We start from the raw sequence: 15,618 nt of genomic DNA on the forward strand, positions 1-15,618 counted from the left end.
TCTAAGAATAGTGTATAAAGAGTAACTTGGTGCAGAATTCTGCGTTGAAGATCGCGTGAGTCTTTACATTTTCTACTAATAACACAAGCAAGATAGCTCTTTTGATTCAGTTGAATTTAGAAAGATTGAACAGTTAGAAGAATCAATCACCTTGACAATCCAAATGAATCATTTGTACATTCGAGACTGGGGTACCGTCAGAGTAGGAATACACCACACTTGAGAACACGGCAATCACCATATCACCAATTTAGTGAAACACAACATTTCAGCAATTTGCAATAATGTTACAAACCAACCCTAGACGAACTCTTTGTTCCCAAGAAGTGATTTTGAACAACACAGCCAAAAAGGAATGGGGGTGGGGTGGAATCCAGAGCAGTGGCAACCAACTCTGTGATAGCACAAGGTTCTGATTCTTATATGCATCTGCAAGGAACTAAAACCCAGCTGATCCAACAAGTGAATAGTATGCTGCATTTTCATCACCGGTAGGTGCCTGTTCAACAACTCTGCGGGATGTTCCAACATCTGCTTTCGAGAATGTTCCAACATCTAGGTTGCATGCGGCACAGAGTTCTAAGCGCTTCTCTTTTGCTTCTACAACATCACCGTCCCAACAAGTTTCAGAGATAATCTCAAGTGCTTTCTCTAGCTTGTCTTCTGGCACTAGAGCGTCATTTTGTTGGAGCACAAGATAAGCTTGTTCAGCAGCAGCCTTCCTTACCTGCAAAATATTCGCAAGCAATTTATTCAGAAGGCGTCCCATTCATTGTTTCATGTTCTTCATTTATCTATTCACTCAGACTCAGACTAAGTTTCTCTTGTTCAGGTGCTTTCTGGTACCTTTGGAAATCGATGGGTGAGGAAAGTTAGTAAATGACTGAATGCCTGGATATTGATCTGTTCTGGTACTGATGAAATATATCCAAGTATTGCAATTCCAGCATACAGCTTACTGAAGTCTTTTGATCCTTTCAACTCTACATTCAGAGCTTCTAAAACTCCAACACAAAACACTACAGTCTGCGCCTGTTCAAAGAAATGAGAGGGGGTAGGGGGCAAAGTCACATCATCAATACAGCAGTGTTTTGCAGAATAAGCCAGTACATATATGAACAAAGGGGAAGATACCGTACATGAATGATTGGATACTATAAAAAAGACCTAGATGGAAGTAGGCTAACCTCCATAGTTAAGAAAATCTTTTTGCTGAATAGGTTCTCAATAGTCTGCAATAAAATAGTAACACATCAGTGTTAGAAAACCCGTTCCACATTGGATGTTTAAGGTTTAAATAAAGATACAGTCTTAGTTCACTTTTTCTTTTTTGACAACTAAGGTGTTGGGTCAACTTGCACACACCTCGACTACACTTAGTTTACTTTTTCTTTTTTTGACAACTAAGGTGTTGGGTCAACTTGCACACACCGCGACTAATTACACATACCTGCCACCTCCCACAAACAACAGATATCAAGTAACTCTGTCCACCAAGGCTAGGATAGAAGGGAAGAAATCCCCTACTGTTTTGTCTTTGCTGGGGTTTGAACCTGAGACCTCATGATTCTCAACCTCACTTCACTGACCACTAGGCCACACCCATGAGTGCGTTTCTTAGGTTACTCCATCCGTGGACTTAAGATTGTTCTTTGGATACTATAATTCTTTCACATGATACCAACACCAAACACATTGCTAATATCAGTTACCCAATGTTAGGCCACTCATATAATGTATGTTATCGCACACCCCATAGCCGGTTCTGAATGTGCGAGGATGTCAAAATGCCACATTAGTTAAGCGTATGAGCTTTTGGTCTTCTTGTATGGTCTTGGTATATTCTCACCATTGCACTAGTTCTTGAGATTGGGTTAGACTTAAGGCCCCTTAACATAGTATCACAGCCAAGCGTTGGTTAGTTTGTTTCCACAACTGTCTTGTCTCAACATATTCTATCACTTGGATCTCTCTTCACTTGAGCAAATTGAGCCATTAACTCTCATGCGCAAACCCTATAGAGCCAGGTTACACATACAGAAGGGTGTTATAGAACCTCTGGGATATTGGCATAGTAAGAGTTTCCAAATGAGCAAATAATTGCCCCTGGTTTCACCACCCATTACTTTACGATTATAGGTAGGATGCTTAGATTCTTTTTTAGCCAGAATATAGGAACTTGAAGAATAACATAAAGAGTGCTTTAAGTTTTCCAAAAAATGAGATGTGCAAAGGACAAAACAGAATACTGACTTCTTTTACAAATATCCAAAAAATAAAATGGAACTTTTTAGAAGAATTCGAGAAGGATTTAGCAGAGGTTCTTGCAACAAGCCTGTCTAAAGATGAAGCACAGATATGAGAAATATCCATAGAGTTGAATTTGATCAGAAATGTAGTTAAAAGTCAAAGGGGTGGAGAGCGTGAGATTATTGGCAGGATTCACGACTACCAGACTTCTATTGTGATGGCAGATTTCACTACTTCACATTTTAATTCAACTATAGTGCACACTGTCTAGCAAAATCATGTATTACATATAGCTCTGAGATGCTTCGACAAATTGTTCAGTTCACCACTAAAGATCCTTCTCATTGGAAAAAGTAAGAGTCACTTGGAAGGTGAAGAGCCATTCCACATTTTTCTTTTCAAAGCAGCTACAAATCATAAATTTTTACAAGAAATTGTTTTTTACCAATGAAAAGGAGAATAAATAAGCTCAGGATACTGCATAGACAGTCAAAAACGTAAATTCACCAGAATGCCACAGTAAAAAATTATGATTAACAAGCATCTTCATAACTGCAAGAAAATAACTGCTTCATAAATAATAATGTGGTGATTCTAGAAAGATAAACAGTGATCTACAGTTAGGGAATGAGCCGACAATCATCATTTGCAGAAACAAAATTTCCAATCAAATTTACCTTCAAAGTGGGTTCCACAACTCTGTCACACCTTTTGTATTTCTGAAGAACCCAAAGAATGTCATTGGAAAGATTGTACTCTTTAGAATCATTTACATTATCATCAGTTGACTGAAGAAATTCAAGCAAAGCATTGAGTGATGGCTTCCTCAATGAATCTTGCAAGCCACCAATGGAAATAACCAACCCCGATATCACATATTTGCTATAGCAACTGATACCAAGTAACTGAAGAAACCTAGGATATGAAAAAGTAGGTACCTGCAGGATGGCATAGAAAAGCTTGTTTGTTAAATACCTTAAGATATAGCAACCAACAAGACAAGCAATTTTAACCTACCCCCCATTTCAGATCTGCGTCGTCAGGCACTATTTGTTCTAGTCTCTCTCGATGGGGAATGAATGGTACATAAATTGATTTATTATGCAAAATTCTTTGAAGAACCTTTGCAGCTAACTCTCTTAATTTATCCATCTTCTCCACTGCTTGTTTAACAATATTTCCAACTAAATGGGTTGCCATATTTTCATCAAAAAGAAAATTCATCTGGTTTGTAACATCTGTCTCGTCCAACTGAGGAACAGATCCAAGTTCCATTTGTTCTGACTTGCTTGAGACACCCTTGAGTCCTCTTTTGCATAGAATATATGTGCATCTCTCAAGGCCATCTAAGGCAGCCTCACGAACCCAAGAACCAACATCACCTCTGTTATCTTTAGAGTAATCATCCAAAGCTTTAAATAAAGTTTGCATAACCTCATTCTTTATAAAAACATACAGAGATATGCATTCTTCTGCAGATAATAGATGAGAATGATCTTGTGTATTGGTTAAAATTTCACACACAGATACAAGTCCTTTGACAGCATTTACCCGTGATTCAACATCTCTTTCTTCAGGGTTATCCTGTAGAGCATAAAGTTGTTCCATCAACCAAGATAATGTGCAGCTTAGTTTCTCCATCAGCAACAGCTAAAACAGAAGCACTTCCTTACCTCAATTTCACAAGCAGCACAAAGCTTACGAAGTATATCCTTCCATCCTACACATAGAAACTTAAATGGCAAAATACCAAGCGCAAGTGAAGATCCTCGTCTAGCTGCCACATTAGGATCACTCAATTGCTCAAGGTATCTTAATGTAATAGCATTGAAGCCTTTACTTTCCAAAGGCACAATGTAAGCAGGAATGAAGCTCTTTAAGGCTGCAACAGCGGCACCCTATAAACAAAATAGAAAATCAGCCAATTCACTCAGAGGAAGCTACAATCAGCAGGAAATTGAAAAAATCATAAGATGAACCTGTATCTGAGAATTAGGATGTCTCAGATTCTCGTGGAGCGTATCAAGCAGACTCCGTTTTATTTTGTCTGTCAATTGGACCCGAGCTGATGAAATGCATTCAATGAAACGGGAAACAGCAGAACGCATTATTTCTCCTCCCTTTCCACGATATAGCCGTGCTTTCTCGATTGCAAGAACCACACCAGCAAGTTGATTCTGCAGCTCTGTAACGGAAAAATACAGGGACCACAATTAGCTTTTGCATAATAAACACAGAAATAGACCATGTCATAAACCTTAACCAGATGATATTCTCTTTTTATTAATTTAAACAAGAATTGTGGTAATTAAAACTTTAGAATGGCTCACATGGTAATAGTAACGTCACAAAAAATAGGTCTCCAGTTGTATGTGATGGAAAGACAATTAAATGCATGGTACAAAAACAATGAAAATTGAGTACTATTGTCTTAGAATCTAATCCTCTTTCCCAAATTCAATGTCCATTACATCTCGACTTTCCTGCTAATGCAAACTTGTGGAACTGAAAGAACACTTCCATTGTTCTTCTTATAATCATTTCTGGGAATTACATACTTCAATCAGTAGCTCACTTCTATTCAAACTGTATAGCAGGCTAGCAGCTATCACTCCCATAATATTCTTGTACTCTTTCCCTCAGGATGATTAATTAGGATTGAGGGACTTTTTAGCTATGCAAAGAAGAAGAAAAGGGCAGCTCCATGCATGAAGTATTCCATATCACACAGTGTTCGGCAATGGCAGCCTACCTGGCGCAAACAATAAGCACTGATAGGGTCTAAACATCTATGACAGAAGTTAGACACAAATAATTTCACTTGGCATTCCTGATTTTATTTCACAATGAATAAGAAAAAAAATCATGTTTCATACATGTATAAATATATGAAATAACATGTAGAATTTACTTGCACAGATTGAGTACAAGTCATTATTACAATCTCATATATTTTAACAATTAAGTTTTTTTTTAATGTAAAATAGTTATAGATTTCCAGTTTACGAGCACCTTTTATTTTCCAGTATACTGAATAACTATTTAACTCAAGTGAGGCGTACAAAAACTAAAACTTATAAACAAAGAGGTAAAACACTCAAATGAATTAGATCTTTAAACTATAAACCAATGCCAACCAGCTTGAACTTTGATCTCATCTCACACAAATAACTAAAATCTTGAAGCTAAAATGGAGACACCAACCTGGGGGAAGAACATATTCACGTTCATGTAGAGCCAATATAACCTCCCCAATAGCTAAAGTTGCACCATGACGCATGCACAAATCAGAAGACAATGTGCAAGGCAATAATTTCCCCACAACAGTACTAGAAAAATGCCCAAGATCATACTTAGCAAGAGAAGAAAGGGCATTTGCAGCAAGCTCTCTCAAACTCTTATCCTATATTAGAACAGTAAGGTAACAAATCAAAAAGACTCATCAATGATAGAACTAGCAAGTGACAGCACATGCCAAATTAGTGCACAAATAGATAAGTACATTGGCCAGCTGGTATGATATTAACAGGGTCTTAATTCTCAGATTTAGACTGTTATGCATGCATGTCTAAAGCTCAATAGGAAAAGGAACCAGAAAAATTACAAGAAGGTGAAATATCACTAAATGACCCTATAGTTTGCCATAATTAGGGCTACACCTTTAGTTTCCCAACTAAAAAATCCTTAGCAGGATCAGCATAGCCTCCTCTGCTACTATCTTTTCTGAACAGACATGTCGTCAAATTTGTATATATGAAAGAGAGAGAATGATATTTGGAAACAATATCGTTGGAGGGGGGTGATTAGATCGGACATGACACAGTTTTAGCTTACGGAGGACACAACCTTAGATATAAGGGTGTGGAAAAGATGGATTAAGGTAGAAGGTTAGTAGATTGCAGTGCGATTTCTGTAGTTGTCTTGCTGTCCATTCATATTAGTAGTTTCTTGTCCTTCAATTTCTGTTACTATCTATTGTTTCTTGTACCTTGATCATTGTATAGTTTTGTTTTAGTTTCTGTTCTATTACAATCAGCTATTTTTTGTTTTATTTGTTATTTCATGTACTTCTGTTACTTTTCTTTGGGGACTGCTTTGGACTGTTTTTATTGAGCTGAGTGTGTATCTGAAATAACTTCTCTACCTTTGAAGTAGAAGTAACGTCTCTACGTACATTTTACCCTCCCCAGACCCCAATTTGTGGGACTAAACCGGGTATATTGTTGTTGATATTTGTAAACAAATTCCTATCACATTTCTAATCCAATTCCTACCATCTTTTTTCAGTTCCATGATATGACAAAAGTTTTCAGTTGTCACAGTAGTGCTTTTGCCAAGACCTCAAAACTTCGGTGAGGAATCAGCTATAAACATCTTATGTTTGATAACAAACTTATATAACGCACCTCAGTGAACCACAAATAAAAGGCACACTCAAGCAGACCATAAACATTTTATAAAAGAAGTGTTTTGTCTGAGTAAAAGCTAGCAATCAAGCAACTAACAAGTATAAACATACCCAGTGACAGATTTTGTTGTTCAGAAGCTGATCAACAAAAGTATAAAGATAGCCATCATATTGAGCAATGCAGACGGCAACGTGAAGATAGGAGTTTGTACGTGAAGAAAGTGCAAAGTAATCAGCTGTATTCACTATATCGATACCATGAGGATAATTTCCTTGTCGTCCAACATTCTCTTGAAAAGCAGCAGCAGCTGCTCTTCTACAATTTACCTGGAAAGTAATAACAATATTGCATCATTTTAATTGGAGGAAGAAGCACCTTGACTGGGCAAGGAATGATCCCTGCGTTTTTGGTACCTCACGGTCATAGCAGGCCACAGTCAGAAGGTGTGGAGCAAGCTGTTGGAGTATACTTTTCATATCTGCATGGCAATATGCACGGCCAAATGCCCAACAAACATAAGCAGCAGCATCACGTACATGGGATCCAATGCTATGTGGACCTCTTCGAATGTCATAATGTAATGCCTGCCACACCAAACTTTCCATCATTATTAGGCGACAGAAATCCAGCTTCAACTAGGGAAGAACTGCATGAGTGGATAATGCAAGTCTAATGCATTCCATTATCTCGATGTGGTAGTCTACATTGAATATGTTTCAGTAATTCATCCCCAAAAATTAGGCCCACCCATATATCCATTTGTCATGCATACCCATTAGTAAACATCAAAAGAGGATGATATGTATTCTGGATGCTAAAAATTAAATGGTAATAAGGACTGATATTTCAAAGGTGAAGATTATATGCTCATAAGTACACAATAGAAACATCGTAAATGACATAAATACTCAATAATGTGATTTGGACCCATAAATACACAGCAGTCAGTAAACAGGAGTCTTATCCCAGCCTGTGCTTCTGATTGCTTAACCAGCATGGTCATCATGGGTAAACAGGGATGCTTTCTACTTTCCTCTCCCTCTTCTCATCTTCTCATCTGTAAGTAGGCAGCAGGCCTTATCTATCCTATTTCTGCAGTAAGAAACAATGTTTTCTGCGACAAAACTAAGAGCGACAAATTTTCTGAAAGAGAGATCTCTGTTAAGATGTTTCACTCGAATATCAAAGTGTATGACGTACATAATTCCAATTAATATATTGAATTTGTAGCGATCGCTTGAAGCTGGAGGAACAACCGAGCAACATGGAATAGAGCATAGTCAACTAAGGTTACCTGCTTATAATAGCCTATACATTTCCTGGAAGGTAAGATATAAGGAGAAAGATAAACACTGATGCAGCAAGTTGTGTATCATTAGCAAGTTTTGTATCATTAGCAAGTTTATAAAGAGATAATTAATTGCTCAATCGCAAGGTCCAACATATAGAGTTAAAGAGAGATCAAAAGTACAGAAAAAATTAGGGAACTTCAGCAAGGATAACCTTAATAACAACAGGAATAACTTTGTGAAAACTAATAGGTAACAGCAATCCTCTACGTGCCAATTCAGCCAGCGCCAAACAGCCACCATGCCATGAACCATCGCCCTGTAACACTAGAATACATAAGCATAACCTAAACAAAAGAAGAATCACGACAGATGAAGTGCAAGAGAAACTATTAGCTTTACAAAATCTTGGTCTCGTTAATTAATATTCTGTATTCAGACATAGTGGCTATCTCATAAGATAACAGAAAAAAAAGTTGGTAAAAAACAACAGCAATAACACACCTCGCTAGGTGAAAAGAGCTCCAGGACAGATGAAAGGATTTCATCGGAAAGCAAGTAAGTTAACCGTGAAGTAACACGACCAATGCCTTTTGCAGCAGACCAACGCACAACAGTATCCTGTAATGCCATGATAAAATCTCTAAGATGCGAAAGTTGAAATTAAAAAAAAAAAAAAAAGCGGAAATGTGAAAAAGTAAAAGGAAGCTGTTGTAGCAGTAATATACTGAAATGGAATCAAATGATGCTAATGCATGAGAAGACATAAACCTGTTTCAAAATGGCAACTGCAGATGAATAAAAAAAGAGACCAGTTAGCCTGAGCAGAAGTAAATAAATGTTTGTTTCTGTTCCATAATGTGAGTTTCACTAAGAATCTCCTAAAAGAGTAAGGCAATGACGCTTTATGACTGTTCAGCTAAAAGAAGTGTCATTTATTAACTGCTTTAGGAGATTCTTAGTGTCAGTCACATTGTGGAGCAGCGAGACAATTATTTACTTCTGTTCAAGCTAACTGATCACTTTTGGCACATGTGCACATACACGGAAAGAGAGAGACACAACCTTGCATCAACATATCAAGTTCCTTTAAATGCACAAACTCAAGGAAGGAAATATATGTGGATATTCAACTTAAATTTATCATGGTTCTTCCATGGCACATGAGGAGGAGGTGAAGTAGCTTTACCAGATAAACATATAAATAAAATAAACCATCCAAGGAAAACAGAGACCAACTTGAATTTGTCTACAGGTCTCGCGCTAAATACTTAAGATTAACGAGGACAATCAGATAAGTAGAAGATGGAAGCTCACCCTTTAGACATACCGTATCACGCAGTCCTGACAGCAGTAATTCAATTATCTCTTCTACTATATCAGGGACATCCATGTCTTCTTCATCATGACAGTCCGGCTCTTGGTAGAAATTCGATAGATCATTGTTTCTATCATTATTGTATTGGTTCGTTTCAATTCGATCAGCAGTAATATGCTCTCCAAGCGTGCTGGTTCTACCCTACATGGCAAAACAAGCATTGCTACTAACTAATTTCCCACACTCTATGGTGAGTTTATCAGCACAAAGTATTTCAGGGGAATACTGTAAAACACAGGAATGGAAAAAGAAAAGTAACCAGTAAATGCCATGTTGCTCTTTGATAAACATCACAGTACTGTAATGTTATAAATAAGAGATAAATATTGACAAGGATCAAGAAGAGCAAATAAGGATCACAATGTTTAAAAATCACATTAAGATCAGTGAGGCAACTTAAAGAAAAAGGATGCTACCAGACAAAAAATTACATAGACGCTCATCATCCTGTTCCCCCCAAATCGTCATAATTTTTTCTTTAAGAAAGATGGTAGGACAACTGGCTCCTAGTAAATGATACTAAGCTAGTTAACTACACGAGTTTTGAAGCAGAGCAACCATCACTCTGTAAAACATTTAAGTCCCATCTTTTGCATAATTAGCAGTCTTACCACATATCGCCATGACTGATGACGTGGAGGGAGACATATCATCCCAATCCTTTGAGTTAGCTTCACAAGATACTTGCGAAGTAAAGGACTACGCGCTGCAGTGTTGGACTTCATCAGAGCTGATGTGTCATTCCAAACACCAGGAACCACACTAAGCAACACTTTCGGGCTTCCATTCTGTATTAAGGAAAACAATAGTATTCTAAGAAGTACACATACTAAAGCAAGACTGCAAGATCACCAAATAATGAAGGGGTTAAATAACATCTTGCACAACTGTGCCACTCCATAGTGAGTACAGCGAAAAAGATTCCATGTTATTAAGATATTAGACTTTGTAACATGATCACTGTGTATCTTTCAATCAGCACCTGGTCTCTGATATAATGACATCAGGAGATGCTTTCAAAGATAACTGAAACTTAAACTTGGCATTTACTTGATAAATTAAATTGATTTTCCAACCCTGTCCATTTCTTTTAAACTCGAATTTTACCACACACTCACAGATAATTACCAAAAGAAATGAAGAGCAGCTACAAATACATCGCGGTCTGAAGGACGAAGTATAAAAGATGAATTCATTTCATTCAAATTTGAGTTTGAGGGGAACGTCTAAGTTCTAAAGTAGAATCACAGATTCCACAGATAACGATTGTGCATAAAGAAAGCTAGGAAATAACCAAAGTTGGGCACAAAGAAAAAGATTGAACCTTAAACATAGCACCTAGTGCTTCAACTGCACCCAATAGCTGGAAGTGATTGACCACATCATTTGACATACATGACATAACTTCATGCGTCCAGTCCACAAAGCTGAAAAACAAAGTTATGGGGGATGCAAATATGCAACTCAAACATATCGTGTAAAAGAATTTGCAAGTGTTAAATAATTATCAAAGGAGGCATAAAATAGTTAAATCGTACATACTCAGCATATTTCATTGTAGAAGATTTTATTCCTTTTTACTGCCCACACAAATAATATTTAACATACAGAAAAATGAAACAAAATGTCTCAGCAGGCATTATGACAATTTGCAAGAAAGGACGAGGATTTTGTCTGCTGATATCACATACAAGTTAATTGCATGTGTCACATAACAAGCAAAGTGAAAATGCAGTACATTATACCCCAGTGAGTATCATGTCATTTGCATTCACAAACATAATGTGCATGCATGAAAATGACCAGACAATTTCATCTATTTTTACGTGTTGTTTCCTTTCTCCTTTTTTTTTTTTTTGGTTGTTGATAATTTCATCTGCTTGATTGCAAGATTTTAAATCATGAACTGTTAGAAATAGCAAGGGTTTTGGCAGTTGGACCTGGTAAAAGCCTTTGGCATATCTGGGCGCGTAAGAAGCCTTGAGAGCAGCAAACCCGATATGGTTCGCATAGGACCCGCATTTGAAAGGTAGTCTTTAGAGATTTCCAGAATTTTTAGAACAAGTGGAGGTGGCTCATCACCTCCAGCATAGTTATTATTCCCAGCACTAGTATCCATAGAAGCTATATCAAAAGGGATCAATACAAGAATGTAGAGCCACAATAGTATCACACACTTTGCCTCCATCTCTCCAGTACTTTCTTGTCGTAATGATGTTCCAGCTTGTGTATTATGGCATTTCTCCAGGAGAGATACTGCAAGCTCCAGGTCAGAAACCTGATGAGGGAAGAACTTGACAACAGCCTTGTAGCCACAGACTGTCACCAGAGAATATATTATGATACACACAGGATTAATTACTTCAAGAATCTCTTCCGAGGCAGCAACTCGTTCGACAGCTTTTGAACGGACAATGGACATTAGGGGCGAAACCATACTCTCGAGGTAAGGCTCCAGTAATTGACCTTGCTCCTGATATTTGTCCATCTGCAAATCATATTTAAACAAATAATTAATGTACTACCAAAGAAAAAATATTTTTTTATAAAATTTGCATTAGCTCTAAGCAACTAGTGTTTTAGGAATTCTGAAAGCAAAGTACTCAATCATTAAGTCTTCTAAGAGTTTGGACTTGGCATCATCAAGAGTGTAGTGTCCTACATCAACATGAGTAAAAGATAAGCAGAAATTTGAAACAATACATTCTTCAAATTCCTTCTCAACAAATACATCTCTTCACAGTCCCCTCTCAAAAAACTAAATCTCTCCACATAGTTCCTCTACAAGCTCACTTTTAGGCTTAGTCATCAAGACCAGCAAAATTCAGATCTTTTCTCACCGATGAATCATCATATCAGTTAATCATAGAAAATGTTAAGAAGTCCCACGTCAGTAGAAGGATGGGAATTTGGTCTCGTTAAATCGGCTTGGACAAAACCTCCCTTCTTGAGCTAGCTTTTGGGTTGAGTTAATTCAGGTGTCATATCTTTATACGGTATCAGAGTCAGGCCCATCCCAATTCGTTGTTCACCGATGTTGGGCCCCATTTAGAAGTGTTCATGCTCCAGTTGAGGTCTGGCCGCGCGGCGGGGGAGTGTTAAGAAGTCTGACATTGGTAGAGGAATGGGAATTTGGTCTCCTTATATGGACTTGGACAAACCTCCCCTCTTGAGCTAGCTTTTGAGGTTTGGCTAGGCTAATGTTTCATATCTTTACACAAACAAATTTTCCTTAAAACACAAAACAAAAAAAAGCTTCCTGCAATTCAATATAGAAGGTGGTGTTCGACTGAACTTGGAATTTAAGAAATAGAATAAGACTTTTCACTCATAAGCAAAATATATAGTCCTACAAAAAGTATCCTCAGAACTAGTTGTCTTCAACGTGCCATATTAATTTGCATAAGAGCATGTCATTAAGGGCAAAGTAGAAATGTTAATACAACAAACTTCCAAATATAGATAGGAATCGATTTTTTCAAGAGAGATCAAGGACGTATGACTGTCATATAAAATAGAAAAGAGAGCATAATTATCAAGCTTGAAGTTCAATAACATTCTTCAGTCACAAATGTAGTTTTACAGCTCCTTTAGAAGCTTAGTTTCTAATCAAATCACACAAAGTTTAATTCTTTGGTCTAAATATATTGCCCAACAATAACAACATCCAGAATTATGCCTCAATCTCAAACTAGTTGCAGTTGGCTATATAAGTCCTCTATATATAATATGTTCCATTTATGTTTCTTTCATTCAACTACTCAATTGTTTGTTGTATAGGCGAAATTAGGAATTAATTTAATGAAAAGTATTTTTTAAAATCTGATGCCTTTTCTTAGACTTTACTTCTTTAACCAAACTTAAAAGACTCCATCAAACACCAAACCAATGTAAATGTGCTAATAACAAAATATCCCAATCCCAACTAGTCGGATTGCCTATCCATACATTCCTCCTGCATCATATCTTACCCTTTACTAAGTACGCAATGATCCGAAGAAATTGAGGCACTTTATGTCATCTGTCATGTACACGTGTTCCCTTTTAATATCTTTAATCATCACGGTGTCACACCAATGGGTCAATGTCCTTGGAAATCTACGTAAGACACAATTAAAGCATCTCACATAACCTCTCACTTTTTGCACTATATGTGCTATAGTACATCATGTTAATCTTTTTAATCTTGTACGATCACACATCATTTTAACATTCACATTTTTGCATTACTCGTCTTGGATACGTTAGGCACTTAGGCCTTAGAGGCAAAATCTCACTTCACATAGTATCATTAGGCTCCCAACCATTCTATATCACATAAATCCATCCTACTCAAGCTCTATGTGTTCTTTCATCTTTCATGCCATTCTCCTAAGAAAATGAGCCAAAATATCTGAACTATTTGCATTTATATTGTCTAACAACAAAAGAAAAAAAAATTCAAAAAGGCAAAGTTAAATTTTACAGGTATTTCAACTACAAGCATAGCATTGAACTAATAATTATGCAGTTCAAACAGACAAAAGAGATAGAGAGAGATTACAATAGATCGGATCTTATGAACAGAGGAGATATCAGAGACACGGCCATTGGAAATGATATCGTCGAGGAGTGACTTAACAAGCTTCCATTCCTGTAAAAAATATCTCTGTAGAACACACTCTTTAGAATCGTGTTCATCGTCTTCTTCAACTTCGGTAACTCCCATTTTCAATTGTTCCTCCATCTTCGACCTTTCTTCTACTCCGTTAGCCGCTAACAGTCCCGAGACACCGAGAAGATACACTGTGACGATTTGCCTCAAAAAGAATTTACTAGTATTTGATTTGATTTTGCCGCTGCTATTGCCGGACTGAGATTCATCTGCTTAAAGCAATTATTAACGTCGGGATTAACTGATAATCGCTGTCCAGCCCACAATTGATTTTGCTATGTCCAATTTTGTTTAGTTTATGGGCTCATGAATGTTTGAAGCAGATTAGAATTTTGTTGGGCTCTGTGTTGGTAAATGGAAAGAGCTAGCCCACGTATCAAATTTAGAGAAAAAGCACTACATTGTAGAGCCCAATTATCATACATAACTATAGATTCTTTCAAAATTAGCAAATTTATTTAGGACAACTTTCACATATAGCAAATAAAAAATTCATATTTGTATGCTATAGCAAAGTTTGCATAATTGCACTCCGTAGCAAACATACAAACTGTATAATTCACTATACATATACTGTTGAAGCAAATTGTATAAAACGAAGTGTATAAAACAAGAAAGAGAAAGACGCTTGGGCAGAGAACTGTATAAAAATGAAGTGTATAAAACGAATTGTATTACCATAAGTGCATAGAACGATTATATACAATTTGAATTTGTATAAAATGAGAAAGAGAGAAAGACAAAAGAGACTTGACAAGGAATATACAATTGAATCGAATTGTATAAAATGAGAAAGAGATTAGATACAATTTGAAAATTGTATAAAACGAGAAAGAGAGAAAGGCAAAAGAAACTGGGCAGGGGAATATTTATTGTATAATTATAAGTGTATAGGACGAAAATATATGTACTTGCATGTGTATATACAATTTTCTCACGCTTTATACAAACAGAAACGCAATTCATACATTTCGCTTTTGTTTGTATAAGTGAGAAAGGCGAGGGTGGCGAGCGAGATTTGAGAGAGTGGCGAGCGAGATCTGGAAGAGGGGAGAGAGGGGAACAAAAATATATGTATTTATACAATTTTATCTGCTTTATACAATTAGAAACAATATTTATACACTTGTGTTTGTATAAAAAGTGAGAAAGCGAGCAAGAGATTGGAGGAGAGTGGCGAGCGAGATATTTGGGAGAGAGGCCCCTGACAATTTTTGCAAACGTTTGCTATGGAGCACAGTTAAATCAAACCCTAGCTACTCCATTTATTTTAGATTATTAGTTTGCTATTATATACAATTTTTCTATTTTTTATTATACATTTATAAGTGCGACGATTATAATCTTTGTTAATTGTATTTGTTCGCATGACAAATCAATCTATGTTAATTGTTTTCATTCGTACAATGTGTGCAACGAATAACATCAAGGCAAAATGCATTGAATATACAAGATACAAACAATAAAAAATCTGGATATAAACTACATAACCACAAGAATACAATAAGATAATGATACACCCGTAGAATACAGTCAAACAAGAACACGAACAATAAATATTTATCCCCTATCTGAAAAAGTTAGATATGTGGTGTTATATGTATATATATATATAACAAAATGTGGATGGTAAAATTG

The 15,618-nt window shown here is 36.6% G+C and overlaps 1 protein-coding gene across 1 annotated transcript; it reads right to left on the reverse strand.

The window, feature by feature from the left end:
- Nucleotides 1-125: 125 nt before the first annotated feature.
- Nucleotides 126-14,234, reverse strand: LOC107002136 (tubulin-folding cofactor D). Its single transcript, XM_015200047.2, has 17 exons — nt 13,870-14,234; nt 11,267-11,814; nt 10,651-10,753; nt 9,938-10,114; nt 9,279-9,467; nt 8,453-8,569; nt 8,163-8,267; nt 7,073-7,243; nt 6,770-6,985; nt 5,455-5,653; nt 4,230-4,435; nt 3,924-4,148; nt 3,268-3,834; nt 2,928-3,188; nt 1,188-1,232; nt 847-1,032; nt 126-727 (listed from the first exon to the last, which is right to left on the reverse strand). The coding sequence occupies exons 1-17, from the start codon at nt 14,050-14,052 to the stop codon at nt 440-442; spliced, it is 3,786 nt and encodes a 1,261-aa protein (XP_015055533.1). The 5' UTR covers nt 14,053-14,234; the 3' UTR covers nt 126-439.
- Nucleotides 14,235-15,618: the final 1,384 nt, after the last annotated feature.

This window comes from Solanum pennellii, chromosome 1 (genome assembly GCF_001406875.1).
Source record: "Solanum pennellii chromosome 1, SPENNV200".
NCBI classification, from domain to species: domain Eukaryota; kingdom Viridiplantae; phylum Streptophyta; class Magnoliopsida; order Solanales; family Solanaceae; genus Solanum; species Solanum pennellii.